General features: G+C 35.6%; 1 protein-coding gene across 1 annotated transcript in view; it reads right to left on the bottom strand.

The window, feature by feature from the left end:
- Positions 1–14,674, bottom strand: part of wdr27 (WD repeat domain 27) — a 62,785-nt gene extending 48,111 nt beyond the window's left edge. The window contains exons 1-17 of the mRNA XM_051918071.1: positions 14,507–14,674; positions 13,598–13,771; positions 11,541–11,685; positions 11,250–11,374; positions 10,706–10,819; positions 9,867–9,918; positions 9,685–9,755; positions 9,471–9,597; positions 9,232–9,334; positions 6,761–6,849; positions 5,780–5,838; positions 5,200–5,333; positions 4,835–4,908; positions 2,544–2,628; positions 1,794–1,865; positions 1,585–1,694; positions 1,073–1,162 (exon numbers count right to left, since the gene is read on the bottom strand). Of these exons, the coding sequence (XP_051774031.1) occupies positions 1,073–1,162; positions 1,585–1,694; positions 1,794–1,865; positions 2,544–2,628; positions 4,835–4,908; positions 5,200–5,333; positions 5,780–5,838; positions 6,761–6,849; positions 9,232–9,334; positions 9,471–9,597; positions 9,685–9,755; positions 9,867–9,918; positions 10,706–10,819; positions 11,250–11,374; positions 11,541–11,685; positions 13,598–13,753 (1,606 nt within the window). The 5' untranslated portion in view covers positions 13,754–13,771; positions 14,507–14,674. The remainder of the gene's footprint in view (positions 1–1,072; positions 1,163–1,584; positions 1,695–1,793; positions 1,866–2,543; positions 2,629–4,834; positions 4,909–5,199; positions 5,334–5,779; positions 5,839–6,760; positions 6,850–9,231; positions 9,335–9,470; positions 9,598–9,684; positions 9,756–9,866; positions 9,919–10,705; positions 10,820–11,249; positions 11,375–11,540; positions 11,686–13,597; positions 13,772–14,506) is intronic.
- Positions 14,675–14,950: the final 276 nt, after the last annotated feature.

The raw sequence follows: 14,950 nt of genomic DNA, 5'->3' as shown, positions 1-14,950 counted from the left end.
TTCAATCGGGAGCATCCACTGTAAGTAATGGTGTGCCATTTTCTACAATCTATGCATGTTTCATGAAGGTATAAGCTAAAATGCCACGTGATAGCTAAATTTTAGTTTTAGTTAGCATCTGTGCGCCTGTGTGGTTTTATGTGTCGTGATTGTATGAGCAATTTCACGTGATCGGCTTACTGGATGCTGATGTTGGACTCATTTTAATCGTGAGAATCTGCTGTAAATAATGATGTCCAAATCGGCTATCATTTTTCAACAATTTTTCACAATCGGAGCATGTTTCATGAAGTTACGAGCCAAAACGTGACATAAATGCTGCATCAGTTTATTATTTACATATGGGTCTTGCGGGGTTTCACGTACAAAAACTCACTCAAGTTTAGTCAAAGACCAAAACAATTGTGCTTGTTGTATTCTACTCTGTGAGACCTTTCAAATGACATATAACACATGATTATCTGAGCTGTGTGATGCTTTTGACACATTGGAGTACATAGTACAAAAAAAATTTCATAAATTATGAAGAGAGGGGGTACGCAGAAGGATGGTAAACCCCTCAGGGGGTACGGCACTCTAAAAAGTTTGGGAACTACTGATATAGACTAATTTGTACTGTTTTCATAGAAATTAGTAAGCCTGATATTATTGAAGGCAACAATGTAATTTCAATTTCAGTGCATTCCTGTCTCCACAAAAGCATATGAGGACTGAAGATTTGTTTTTTAAATGAATGACATGAACTGTTGAGTGATATGAACTGAAAACACAAAAATATTTAGGCACATTTTAACATATACAAATTGCAACACATGTGAAGACTGTTGTTACACTCTTCCTTGTTTATAACAACCTTTAGTCCAATGAAAATTACATCTATTTCAGGGACAGGAATATCAGAATTCCCCAACTGTCAGTTTCAGCTGTCAGTGTCAAGTGCTGTCAGAACAACATGTAAAAATTCAAACACTGAATCAATTCCTTTGCGTCACTAATTCAGGAAATGAAAATAAGAGACATGCGAAGGAATTTTACAAAAATAAACACTACAGATCTGAAGCTCTCCCACTACCTGTGTAGACAGCTGGGTCACCGGTGAGTGAAGAGTTATACAACAAAACTGAACTGTCTCCAAGACCACACACAAGCTGCTTTCCATCTCCTAGACACAAAAATAGAAAGGTACAGACAAAAAGAAGGCATAATTAGTTAAAAAATTACGCTCCTGAGGCAAAAGTCTAAAATAACAACTACAGCACTCTTAAAAACAGGCGTGCACAACTTTATTGTGTTTAACTCCAGGAGTCTACTGTGCTTTGCTGCTGCTATATTGCATCTTTATGTGAGACCACAGGAGAACCAAAAATGCAAATAATCAACAGGCAAATGATCGTTAGCCACTGCTATTAAGTGCTGTTGGTCATGCATAAAGTTGGAAAAGAAACTGTGTGCTATGCAATGTTAAGCCAATGAAATTACAGAAGGTTACTACAGTGTTATAAGGCTACATTTTGTGTAGAAGAAGTTTGATCCTAAAAAAAACCCCACATGTTTAAAGCCTAGTGTGATCGTGCCGTTACTCACCTGAGTACTGTAGAGAGTTGACTATGGTTGGAGTTGTGGAAACCATCAAATGAGCGTATGGCACACTTGGTGCTTCAAAGTGTGATGGATACTCATTTAAGAGGCCTTTCCTGTTGAAAAACAGCATAGATTTCAGCAGAAGCTACAATGTTCTTATTGAGTACTGCTGCATTCTTAAGACTCTGTACTGAAACTGGCAAAATACTTACGCATTTGTGCTAGTTGTTGAGGCAGAGTTGCTTTTCTTCTTAACGTTGGTCTTTGGTCTAAACATTGTCCTACTATAAAAGAGAAATATGCTATAGTTTATAGTCTAATTCTTGAAAAAATCCAATAGAACACAACCTAGTTTTTTATACATAAGGTACTTGACCTGGCCACAAGCAGATGCAGCAACAACATTTATGATCAACATCATGAAAATACTTCCCTAAGGTCATATTGTTCCTTCGCTACATAATATTGAAACAAAAAAAAATCTTAAGGCAAAAAAAGCCTTTCAGTAAAGTGAGTCTGAGCAGGCCTGTAGGTTCCGTGGAAACGGAATTAAACAGTGTTTAAATAAATATATTATGCTATTGACCTCAGATTAAACTCCAAAGTTACAGCATGGAAGATATTAGCTATGAGCACAATTAAAGTAATTTGCTGTAAGTCACACTTCAAAGCTACCAGAACACAGCCTGAGTAATATTTTAATATAAGTCTACTACTTCTTTGTCTTTATTAATTTAGCTCCTAAAATGAAGTTTGACATATGCACCATTTTATAAATATCTAAAACGCCGAAGCGATGAATTTCACACACTTTCAAAATGTTGTACTCAACAGGGTGCTTGATTTCTTACAACGTTCAAAGCCTGAAACCATGCAAACTATATGCATGTAAACCTGAAACCGTTAAGTCTGTTAGACGCCTGACCCTAAAATGCATTTCTCTGTGTCATCTACTGACTTACTGAGGAGCTGCATTGTATCCTGATGACTTCACTTGTGTGTGAAAAACTAAAGCCTGATCCTTCACACTCTTCTGACAGCTCACACCTAGAAGACAAAAAGAGAACAGGTCACTCACATAATTAAGCTCTGCCTACATGTAGTCTGAATATTATCATAATCGTGTGGCACTAACACTATAATTTGAAATACATTTGATGGATTATTCGCTAAAATGGTTACTAACGCGTGTAATAACCCAACTGATTTCCTGTTTAGCTATTTTCATAACTCTCATATCACTCTTCGGTCTCTTTCTACTCACATAATGAAATCATTTAAACTTAAATTAATATTTCTTGCTCATATATTTATTTATTTGGTAAGAAGCTCTGCTTGACACTGTACAGTCAGTTGTTAATATTATGTCAAAATATACCCCTTCAGAATGACACACGATTTTATTTGGGTTTATTTTGTGATACTGAGCAGTTGACTGTACATTATACCTGACTAAAGAGTCATTGACCACAAAATTTATACTAATAGGAACTTATTCAAATAAAAAGTCTTATTACAGTAAAAAGATGTCATATGATACAAATCACAACCTGAAGAACTGACATTTCTCCAAGTTTCCTTCACTTAAGTGTACTCATTTTTTCCAGCTCCATCAAAACTAATGCACACTTTTCCAAAAAACGTTCCTCTGTCAACCACAGACTAAATGTATATTCTAAATGCAACTACTTCCTAAAGCAGGAGTGTCCAGTCCTGCTCCTGGAGGGCCAATGTCCTGCTGAGTTTAGCTCCAACCTTCCCCAACACACTTGCCTGGAAGTAATCCTGAAAACCTTGATTAGCTGGTTCAGGTGTGTTTATTTAGGATTGGAGCTAAACTCTGCAGGGTAGTGGCAAGAGCAAGATTGGACACCCCTGTCCTAAAGGGATCAAATAGATGAAGATTAAAATCAGTACAATTTGTTATTGTACAAATTCTGTTGGGACAAAAAAGGTTCCTGTAATGAGTTCAGTCAATAAGAAATCATGTACAGTATTCTTTCATAGCTCAAACTTATTACTGTGGTATCCTAAATTGTTTCATTTTACATTGGCAAATGGTACTGAAACAGTGTACTGAAGAGAAGTAGTGGTTTCGGTTCATTGTCAACAAACCACATCCTGACATAACCCATTCTTCAAGAATGTTACACTGTTCTGAGATCAGCCTGTTATCAGACCTTTAATCACACAAACCCTAAACTGCTGGATCATGACTAGTGCATGTCAAAGCCTGGCAGTATGAAGAAAGAATGAGTTGTCCTAGTTATGGTATTGACTTAGGCCCCAGAAAAAACTATGGAATAAATTGAAACCTCTAAGGATATGTAACTCTAGTAGGGAAGAGAAATAATGCCCAGTTGGAGATGGAAGAAGAGCCTCCCTTAAGGGAAAGAGAGAGAAATGATGATGATGGATTGCTTTTACATCTATTGGACATGCGTATAAGAATCATTATGCAGTTAAAACACACACTCAAGAAAGAAAAAAGTGTTTCCAAGGAAATAAAAGTTTTAATTTATTCATTTTAATTTTGAGAATAGGAGGGAGAAGGGAAGTACTACTGCAGGTCAGTATGTGGGCCACATGTTTTGCTGCTTTGAGTTTGATCAAATAAATGCAGCCACTGTTTGCATAAGACTTCTTTTAAAAACACTTAAAAACATACTGTATATCAGTTTATTCTATTTCAAATTTTACAAACATGCTGCCACATTTATTTATTTTTTGTTGTTTTTGGAATAATATGCAGTGATGAATCATGCAAATTAAGACCAAGATCATGTGTTAAGAAAATAAATAGGGTACATTCTGATTTGATGTTGGATTTTGTGACGTAGTTTGGGGCTTGTCTCTTCATTCTGTGGTTATTAAAAACCTGTATCTGTATGACTTCAGACACCAGATGGCATCAGACTGTTTTACTGAAGATAAATATTCAAGATTGACAGTTTCATTGGATGGTTTCCTTTCCATGTATTTCAAAAGTATTTCGAATCAACCCAAATATCTCAAACTGCAGTCTATAAAGAATGCTGCTGTGCCTCATGAGGACTTTCTTTTGAAAAGCTATATTGTGGTACAGACCTTTCGCCAGGCCAGAAAGATTAACATCTTGGACAGTAATTCGTTAGCTTCATAAATTTTACCATAGAGGGGTGTCAATGACTTGTTAATCCAAAGGTGGTGATTTATTTATTTGGCAAAAAAAATGTGTGTGTGTGTGTGTGTGTGTGGTTTTGTGAACTCCAACCTATTTTTCTCTGAGGTTTTGGGTCCTGTTTTGCCAGCTCAGCATTCAGAGGAGACATAGTCATCAGAGGAGAGCTGAAAATGGTGAATATAAAGGAAAAAACGTCAGAAAATCAAGAGGGGGAAAAAACAACATAAATAGACTTCTATTACTGGAAATAATAAAATACAGAATTTTCCATTGTGGTAGTTGACTCATCAAGAAAACAGTCAAAAGTCTACAACAGACAATATGTCTGCTAAAGACAGTTCTGGCTAAAACAAGAATCAAACACTGAGTAAATTATTCTTGGAAGGTGTTTAAAATGATATCCTGCATATCCTTAATCCAAGCACCACCAGAGGCTGAAAGATAAGTGTTGTTACCTGGGCACGACTGAAAGTTGCTCTTCCACAGAGAAGCTCTTTGCCATCCTAAAGCAGAGCTCATCCAGCCAGGCACTGCTAACCTCAAAAAGCGTGACTGAATTCCCAAATAGAGAGGTCACCAAACAACACATCTAACCAGAAAGAGAGGGGATGAGGGTAGTCCTCATGTTATACTGTGTTTCACACAGACCACTTTCCTCCCAGAATGCAAACCACAGCCAAACCTTGTAAAAGCTTTACATCTTAAATAATCCAGGCTTTTAGAAACTGTAAACTGCTAATTGCAGGGCTGTAAAAATACCAAAGGTGCTATACATGTGAGCTGTAGAGCGGCTTAAGGTTAACTACAGGAATCATTAAAAAATAGCAAGTAGGACTTCTATAAAGGTGATCCCCACAGTTTGCCTTTAATATGGAAATTTATTCTGTTAATAAATTCATAATACAAATCTATCAAGAGCTGTACAGACACAGAATACTGTAAATCAATAAAATATTGTATTTGTATACATGATGCACAGACGGCCTAAGAGTCAGCTGTCTTTTACAGACACCAAAAATTTTGCACAGTACTTACATTGCCACCATGTCCATGGGTGATGGCCCATGATCCTGCCATTGAAATGCTAGGGTCACCTGTCAAGGGAAAATTTGCCACTCAACATTTCAAAACATCTAAAACAAATTCAAGTGACATTTAGAGATAACCAGGCAAATATTTAATGACTACAGTATTTCTGTCTCAGACATACTGAACTTGATTTTGGTTTGGAATAAATCTGAACACAGCCATTATGTTATGACTGTGGCTTAAGAACTAGCAGTTAGTTAAAGGTAATCAGTCTTACTTTTCGGTATTACATTAGACTAATCTAGGTTTTTATGTAACTGGCATAAAAAAAGTTACGAACAGTCTAGAAAAAAAATATTTGATGTCTAACTTGATAGTTTATGCAATCAGCCACAGGATAAATTAGTGTATTTGAAAGAAGACAAACAGTCATTCTCAACCCTCAGAAACCCAAGAATTTATATTGATGGTAACTTTTTCCCTGTTTAAAAGTATTTCTTGGAAGCCACTTGTTATAAAACAAATTATGATGTTTATGCATATTTTTTAGGTGAATTTTGTTTTGAGGTTGCAAGATTTTATCAATGTTATCATTAAGTGTACAAGTACAAATGCACTGACTTTTTAAAGTTTCATAATCCTGGAATATTTCAAGCTAGAACACTGAAACTTTAATTGGTTTACTCATAGTAGCCCGCTAACACTCTAAAGTTTTGTTAGGCTGTGCAGAAAAGTGAAAATTGTTGATCTATCATTTACTGAATGCGCTCTGTTGTACAATGCATAACATTAAAATGACACTATGACCCACTGTTGCATTTATTTGTATTATATTTAAATGTACATATGTTGCCATTTTCTGCTAATAAACATACCAGGAACTGAGATAAAAAATATAACAGGTCAAATATATACTTGACAAATGGGTAAAATTTAACCTAAAACATGTTTAAATATCTGCAAGAGTTAAGTGAATACTTATTATGCCTTTGAGTGGAAGAATCATGAGAAGCTCTGAAGTATCCAGGTCAAGCAGATACAGCCCATCAGTACTTCCGATCCACACACAACTTCCTCTATGGAAAAAGTACAAAGAGGAGACTGTCTGCCAAAAGACACTGAAAGGAACTAAGGCCTGGTTAATGTAACTGAGTACAAAAGAAAAAAATAAACAGAAAAAAGATCTCTATTGTTTAGGCCTATTCAAACCCACAAAGTCTCTATAATAGAGAACATCTATGAAAGCCTGTAATAATGAATTGAATCTACAGTGGCAGACTCTATGATTAGAGATTGCACAAGCTTGCTCTAAAGGAGAACTGCACTAAAGCTTTGAAAAACATGATTTAAGTCGGTGTTCAAACCTGTCTTATTGCAGTGCAAATCATAAAGTGACAGGGGTCAAGGGTCATCTCTCATGTCCAATAAACTAGAGTTGTTGGGGTAACGTTGTTTTCTATGAACCACTGGGACAGTGTGAAGAATTCATGCACAGTTACAACTAAACATGAGAGTGTAAAAGAAGAAATTCATTTCATATATTTTATATTCTAATAAAATTAAAGGTTTTTGCCCATGTTGAAAGTGGTTAGTATTAAAGGCTTGGTTCACCCAAAAATGAAAATTCAGTCATTAATTACTCACCCTCATGTCGTTCTACACCCGTAAGACCTTCGTTCATCTTCAGAACACAAATTAAGGTATTTTTGATAAAATCCGATGGCTCAGTAAGGCCTGCATCACCAGCAAGAACACTCCCTTTTTCAACGCCCAGAAAGCTACTAAAAACATATTTATACCAGTGCATGTGACTACAGTGGTTCAACATTAATATTATAAAGCGATGAGAATACTTTTTGTGTCAAAAAAAAACAAAATAACGACTTTATTCAACAATATCTAGTGATGGGCGATTTCAAAACACTGCTTCATGAAGCTTTACGAATCTTTTGTTTCGAATCAGCGGTTCGGAGAGCGTATCAAACTGCCAAAGTCACGTGAACTATTGAAGTTTCATAACGAAGCCTCGTTTACTGAAATCATGTGATTTTGGCGCTCTGAACCACTGATTCGAAACAAAAGATTCATAAAGCTTCAAAGCTTCATGAAGCAGTGTTTTGAAATCGCCCGTCACTAGATATTGTTGAATAAAGTTGCTATATTGTTATTTTTGGTGCACAAAAAGTATTCTCGTCACTATATAATATTAAGGTAGAACCACTGTAGACACATGAACTGTTTTAAATATGTTTTTAGTAGCTTTCTGTGCATTGAAAGTGTTAATTGTCTTGCTGGCGATGCAGGCCTTACTGAGCCATCTGATTTTATCAAAAATATCTTAATTTGTGTTCCGAAGATGAACGAAGGTCTTATGGGTCTGGAACGACATGAGGGTGAGTAATTAATGACATAATTTTCATTTTTGGGTGAACTAACCCTTTAATGCTTTGGAAAACAAAGTCATTTTTGTGACATTGCCTATTCCACTGAAGACTATTTAAGTCTGCAAATATTCCTCCCAACAGTGTTTACAACATATATTACAAATTTCATATAATGACATGATTTTCATGTCATGCTAAAGCTCTCAGGTTCAGCTCTGAAGTCCTTTGGAGAGATTTTAGGTAGTGCCCCCCCTCACTCTGACGAACTTAAAAACCTATGATTGGCCATTGAGTTCAAGAGATCAACAGACATGTCTGTGATTGGCTTCATTGCTCAACACCGCAACAAGAAATTGTAAAGAGAAACACAAACACACATACGCACTGGACCGTTTGCCAAATCAGTTCCACCAATATGCTTTTGTTAAAGTATCAACTGAGGATGCTCTTGCTTTCGTTAGAGGGTGTTTAGCACCCTCTAGCACCTCCGTAGAACCAGTCATGCCTCTCATGCTGCATCCGCCTCTGTCATTTTGCGCCCTAGGAAACCGCCTATGTCGCCTATGCCATGGGCCGGCCCTGGAAGTCAGGGACTAAAGCATGACATAACCTACAAACCCTACAGCTGTCTTGTGCTTCCAACCATCTTGTCATAGCTGTAACTGTTGTTTGAACAGCATGAAACCAGAAACAGGAGTATAATGACTATTTGGAAGTTTCCTGCCATGACCATAAAAATATCTGTGTCAAGGATTTTGTATGCCATTGAAGACAGGAATAACATGCTCTATATCACTGTCAAAACTTTACAACGTCATGTCATCAACAGTAATGACTGCTATAATACTGTACATACTTTGTGCTTGTGAATATGTTATAGCCGCCTAATAAAGACTTTACCAATATTATGCTGCAGTAAGCAGTTTCAAAAGACAGAATTGAAAAATGGGCAACTACAAATCAATATGTGCAATCTAACCTTCCCATGCCGGCCTTACATAATTTCTCACCCCAAAAATTCCACAACTGCACAACCAGATAAAAGTGAACAACAAAAACAGGTCAAAGACAGACCTCTGCTGCAGGCTAGCATGGATGGACTGTGGTCTCTGTGCCCAGATTCTAAGAACAGGCTTTGCTGTCTCCACTGTTCCTCTCACATCATTACGAGTCGTTCCTAGAAAAGCATACAGATGAAGCTTAGTGAGATCCTTTTCACTTGAAGCAGATGTATCGTTTTCCACAGTGAGGTAGGCACATGCAAAACAGCAGTCATACACAGTCTCAATTGTGGCTTGTGGTTTTTTTCTAACCATCTGCTCTATTTTGAGGTGGGTTGATTTTCCTGTGGTTTCTCTCATGCTTCTGTTCAAGCTTCGAAAGGTCCAGTTTTGTCACCAAGCGACATTTGTGGTCCACGGGAAGAGTGTAGCACCAAAGCTTAAATCACAGAGATTCCAACATAAATAAAGTGATATTTGGATACACAAAAGAGGCCTGAAGTGTTTGCATGTATATATGACTCACCTGTCCATCACCAGACCCTGTGATGAACTGACTGTTTTGCTCCATGAAGAACAGACTAAGCAGTGGATATGCTGTGAAACAAAAACATCTTCACTACATATTCTCTACATTTACAGGCTATAATGAGTGAAGAACTTCAATTTCTGTTGCATAAATATTGGTTTTAGAAATTATACACCGACCTGATAGAACAGCAGATTCAAAGAGAATATCCCGCTTCCTCACATCCCATATCTGTTAGAAAAAAGATAGCCATATATATATATATATATATATATATATTATAATTGTTGGATCGACTGTTTCTCATCTTTCTCTTGAAAATATCCCATAGATTCAGGTCAGGCATATTGGCTGGCCAATAAAGCACAGTAATATCATGATCAGCAAACCACTTGGAAGTGGTTTTTGCACTGTGGGCAGGTGCTAAAGTCCTGCTGGAAAAGGAAATCAGCATCTCCATAAAGCTTGTCAGCAGATGGAAGCATAAAGTGCTTCAAAATCTCCTGGAAGATGGCTGCATTGACTTTGCACTTGATAAAACACAATGGACCAACACCAGCAGACGTCACGCCCCCCCCAAATCATTATTGACTTCAGAAACTTCACACTAGACTTCAAGCAGCTTGGATTCTGTGCCTCTCCAGTCTTCCTTCAGACTCTGGGACCATGATTTCAACATGAAATGCAAAATTTACTTTTATCTGAAAAGAGGACTTTCGACCACTGTTCACTGTCCAGTTCTTTTTCTCCTTAGCCCAGGTAAGATGCTTCTGACGTTGTCTCAATATATATATATATATATATATATATATATATATATATATATATATAAAGTGTGTGTGCTGTTAATATTTTACATCTATATCTACATTTTTCCAGTATTCTTTGATGAATAAAAAACAAACTTACTGACCCCAAACTTTTGAATGGTAGTAAACACAATAAACACTATATTAGAAAATCCATATTTAGGACGGGTACAGTCATGCTGTCGTGGTTTGTATCGTATCTGTAGTACCTTGAATGTTCTGTCTTCTGAGACTGAGATGAGAAGATTAGCATCCCATGGACAGAATTCTGATGCAGTCACAGGACCAAGATGAGCTTTCAACACTCCAAGCATTTCCTCTTTCTATAGAAAATATGGTAGCCCCAAGTTTTGTGTCTTTATTTGTCTTAATGGAAAATATGTTTATTGTTTTATAATTTAATTAAAAAGTGTTTTACTACATCGAGCAAAGACAATTGTATATTTTGAAATTAATAAAATGGTTTTTTTCTTCTTTTTCTTATATAAAAGACAGAAGTCGACGGGAGGCTTATTCTGATATTTTTGTACACTGATTTACTGCTGGTTTCATCTGAGTATTTCAATGTTATCTCTCATCTTTATGGGCTGGTCAATCATAGTCTGAGTAACGGAATGTTCTGCATGCAGGCCTTGTTCAGCGTTTCATCTGGAGATGGGTCAAAAAGGCATTTTTTTTCTCTTTTACTGTTTCAGCATAACTGCTTTTGTTTTCAATTTACTGACAAAAAATTGTGTGTATCTTATTTCATACCTCTGCATTCAATAGAACCACTCTGGAGCCTGAGCATGCTGCCACTTTCGCGCTCAGTGGACATAGTGACAGATGCACCACCCTGCCGAGCAATGTGCCAACAACTCTACCCGAGGCAATTACACCTGGAACACAGATGTCATGGTTGTGAGATAAAGCAAAAAAATGACAGACATAGAATAATGGCTACATTCTTGAGTGGCACTGTTTTATATTTCCGGATGATTTTGAGTCCAGATGAGCAGATTTTTTTAATCTGTTTTTGAATCTAGGTCTATGGGTGCTTATTACCTTCTTTGATTTGTCTGTAGCAGCGAGCGATGTCCCAGACAATTACATAATCTTCAGAAGCACTACAGAGGATGAGACGATCACTCACTGTCCCAAATACCATGGCAGACACATCGCAATGGTGACCAGTAAGTTCCAAGGGAGACTACATGAAACATTAAAATTAGTTTTAATCCTAAATATATTTGATAAAAATACAGTAAACATTGTAATAACGTAAAATATTATTGCAATTAAAAAAAACTGTTTTCTATTTTAAATAAAAACAAAAGTTTTTAACATTTTTGAAAGTCTTTTGCTTCTCACCAAGGCTGCAGTTATTTTATCGACAATACTGTAAAAACGATAATATTCTGAAATATCATTACAACTGTTTTCTATTTGAATATATTTTACAATGTCATTTATTCCTGTGATTTATTCCAGTCTTCAGTGTCACATGATCCCTGATTTGCTGCTCAAGAAACATTTCTTATTATTATCAGTGTTAAAAAAGGTGTTGCTGCTTAATATTTTGGTGGAAATTGTGATATATTTTTGTAGGATTCTCTGATGAATAGAAAAGGACAGCATTTATTTTAAATCTTTTATAACATTATAAATGTCTTTTGTGTCATGTTTGATCAATTTAATGTGTCCTTTCTGTATAAAAGTAATAATTTAATTTTACAGTAGAGTATAACAGTTTTCACAAAAATAAGAAGCAGCACAACTGTTTTCAATATTGATAATAATAATAAATGTTTCTTGAGCACCAAAGCATATTAGAATGATTTCAGATGGATCATCTGACACTTAAGACTGGAGTAATGGCAGCTTTGCCATCACAGGAATAATGTACATTTTAAAATATATTTAACCCTTGTGCGGTCTTCGTTTGGGAAGTACACTCAGGGTCTTTGGGGTCTCCAGAGGGGTCTTTACTCTGTTTATTAATGTTTTTACTCCACATTTGTGCAGTTTTGGGAGGATTTATCATATTTTTTTTTTTTAAATTTATATAAATAAATTACAAAATATTTTTTTAAATTAGGTTTTTATACAAAAACAGCTTTTTATGTAAAATTCACTTTATAAAAGACAAAAAGTATTTTTTATTGTCATAATTGCGATTTCATATATAGTTTTTTTACTTTTAAAACTGCATTTTCCAAAAGATGGGCAAAAATCTCACACTAAACCATGTCAAATTATCCATGTTATCCCCATGAATGAAAGTTAGAAATGTGGGTCTTTTATAAAGTGAATTTTACATAAAAAGCTGTTTTTGTATAAAAACCTATTCAACAAAATATTTATTTATTTATATAATTTAAAAGATATGATAAATTCTCCAAAAACTGCACAAATATGAAGTAAAAACATTAATAAACAGAGTAAAATTACATTTGTTTTTTAAAAAACAATTATTTTGTTACAAAATTACATTTTGCTGCCTGGGGTCTCTGGAGACCCCAAAGACCCTGAGTGTGACTTTTTTTTCTACACTAACATAAAAACAAGATATCGCTCCATTTTTTTTTTCCTTTGTAGATCTAGAAAGTGTTAACAACTGTACAAAGTTTCATGTCATTTGGACAAAGAGAACATTTTTTTTAATTTTAGCAAACATCGTTTGGGGTCTAAAAAGATAATATATTAAATATATATATACATATTTAATATATTATTTTAAATCGTAATAATATTGCACATTATTATTATTATTATTCAAATAAATGCAGCCTTAGTAAGCATAAGAGACATCTTTTAAAAACATTAACCCCAGGTTTCACAGACAAGGCTTAAGCTAGTCCCAGACTAAAATGCATGTTTGAGCTGTTTTAACTGAAAGCAACTTGCACTGACATTATCTTAAAATATGTCAGTGTCATTGTTTTGTCTCAAAATGCAAACCAGTAATGTTTTTTTTTCTTTCTAAAGCACCTTTATAAAAGCTACTTAAATGTCCTTATTGAACTGAGGCCTACTCCTGGTTTAATCAAAGCCTTGTCTGTTAAACCAGGCCTATGTCTTATTGTGGTATTCGTTGAACATAGATATAAGTGCAGAAAGACCTCCAGGTTGTTGTTTTCATAAATCCTTATATTCTTGTCCTCCCATGGGACAGCACAGTGGGAAAGGCAGCAGCTCAGCTGCAGGTGGGACACTGGCTTATTGCAAGTTACAGTGAACCTCTCAACAAAATACTGCTCTGAGGTCACAGCAGCCATGGGGTCCCCAATAGTCACCTGTAACAACAAATGAGAAAGTCTGAATAGAAAACAATGCTTTAGTGTTTAGCAGGAAAGTATGACATCTAACAAGCCTAGTTGAAGGGCACATTCCATGAATACTGTACACTATGGTGTCCCATGAGATTTTATAAAGTAATAGTGGATAAGAAAATATGTTTTTTTTTTTTTTTTTTGTGAGACCTATTAGCTATGTTTGATAAACTATCATATAACATTAAATTACTCAAGCATGAAAAGCAGACATGGTTAAACACAGCAATCCCTCTCTTAAAACTGGGATTTGTTTTGTCCCATCATTCTTGAATGTTTACAACGTCATATTTTTAACATAATCTGTTGAATATTCAATTCACTGAAACAAAAATCTAATAACTTTAATTACCACAAATGTAATATTCAGTTGTGTCCCACGTTTGTGTACAATCCTATTCCCGCATAATTATCACGACCCAGAAATAACATCATTTGAACCATTTTCTCAATTTTTAGACAAATTGCAATTTGAACTGTCTTTAATTTATAAGCTATTATAAACTAGCTAGCCCCTGAGAGAAAGCTTAATTTAAGCTTTAAAAATCTCAACTCTGTCATCTTCTTAAGATTAAGCCATTTGTTGAAGACTAGCTCTGCGTTTTCTGAGCAACGTTAATAGGCCGTGTTTTGTACACTGGATTCGTGGAAAGTGCCAATGTCGGCTTCAAAATTACGTTTATTCCGTTCATCACTCACCTGAAAGTAAAATGCGTTGCTGTTTAAGTATTACAAATGTAACCACACATATGGTTTAATCATATATCTGTAAATAGTAACTGAAGTTCAAACATTCGTGCCTTTATGTTTTTGGCCTGTGACCCAGTAGTAACTGCGTCCTTGTTGCTTTGGAAACGGGAACTTTTCGGGACGGCACACCAGAAGGGACAAATGCTAACGTTTCTACTGTTGGTTTGCGGGTTTAGGCGATTGTTTTAATAATTAATTAATTTGTGAGTATAGTGTACAGTGAAACAAATACATGGCTGTGGCCATACATCTGTAGCCTCTGATTTATTATTTACACAAACTGCCCAACTTACACAAACTTATAGAAAACACTGTATTAGTCTAAAAAGACAGGGAATCAATCTTCTATGCAACAATGCCCTCTGGTGGCAAACTGCAGTTAGTCGGTCAATG

Source organism: Ctenopharyngodon idella, chromosome 13 (assembly GCF_019924925.1).
Source record: "Ctenopharyngodon idella isolate HZGC_01 chromosome 13, HZGC01, whole genome shotgun sequence".
Taxonomy (NCBI): Eukaryota; Metazoa; Chordata; class Actinopteri; order Cypriniformes; family Xenocyprididae; genus Ctenopharyngodon; species Ctenopharyngodon idella.
Note: the sequence above shows the minus strand (reverse complement) of the source record. Positions and strands in the feature narration are given on the sequence as shown.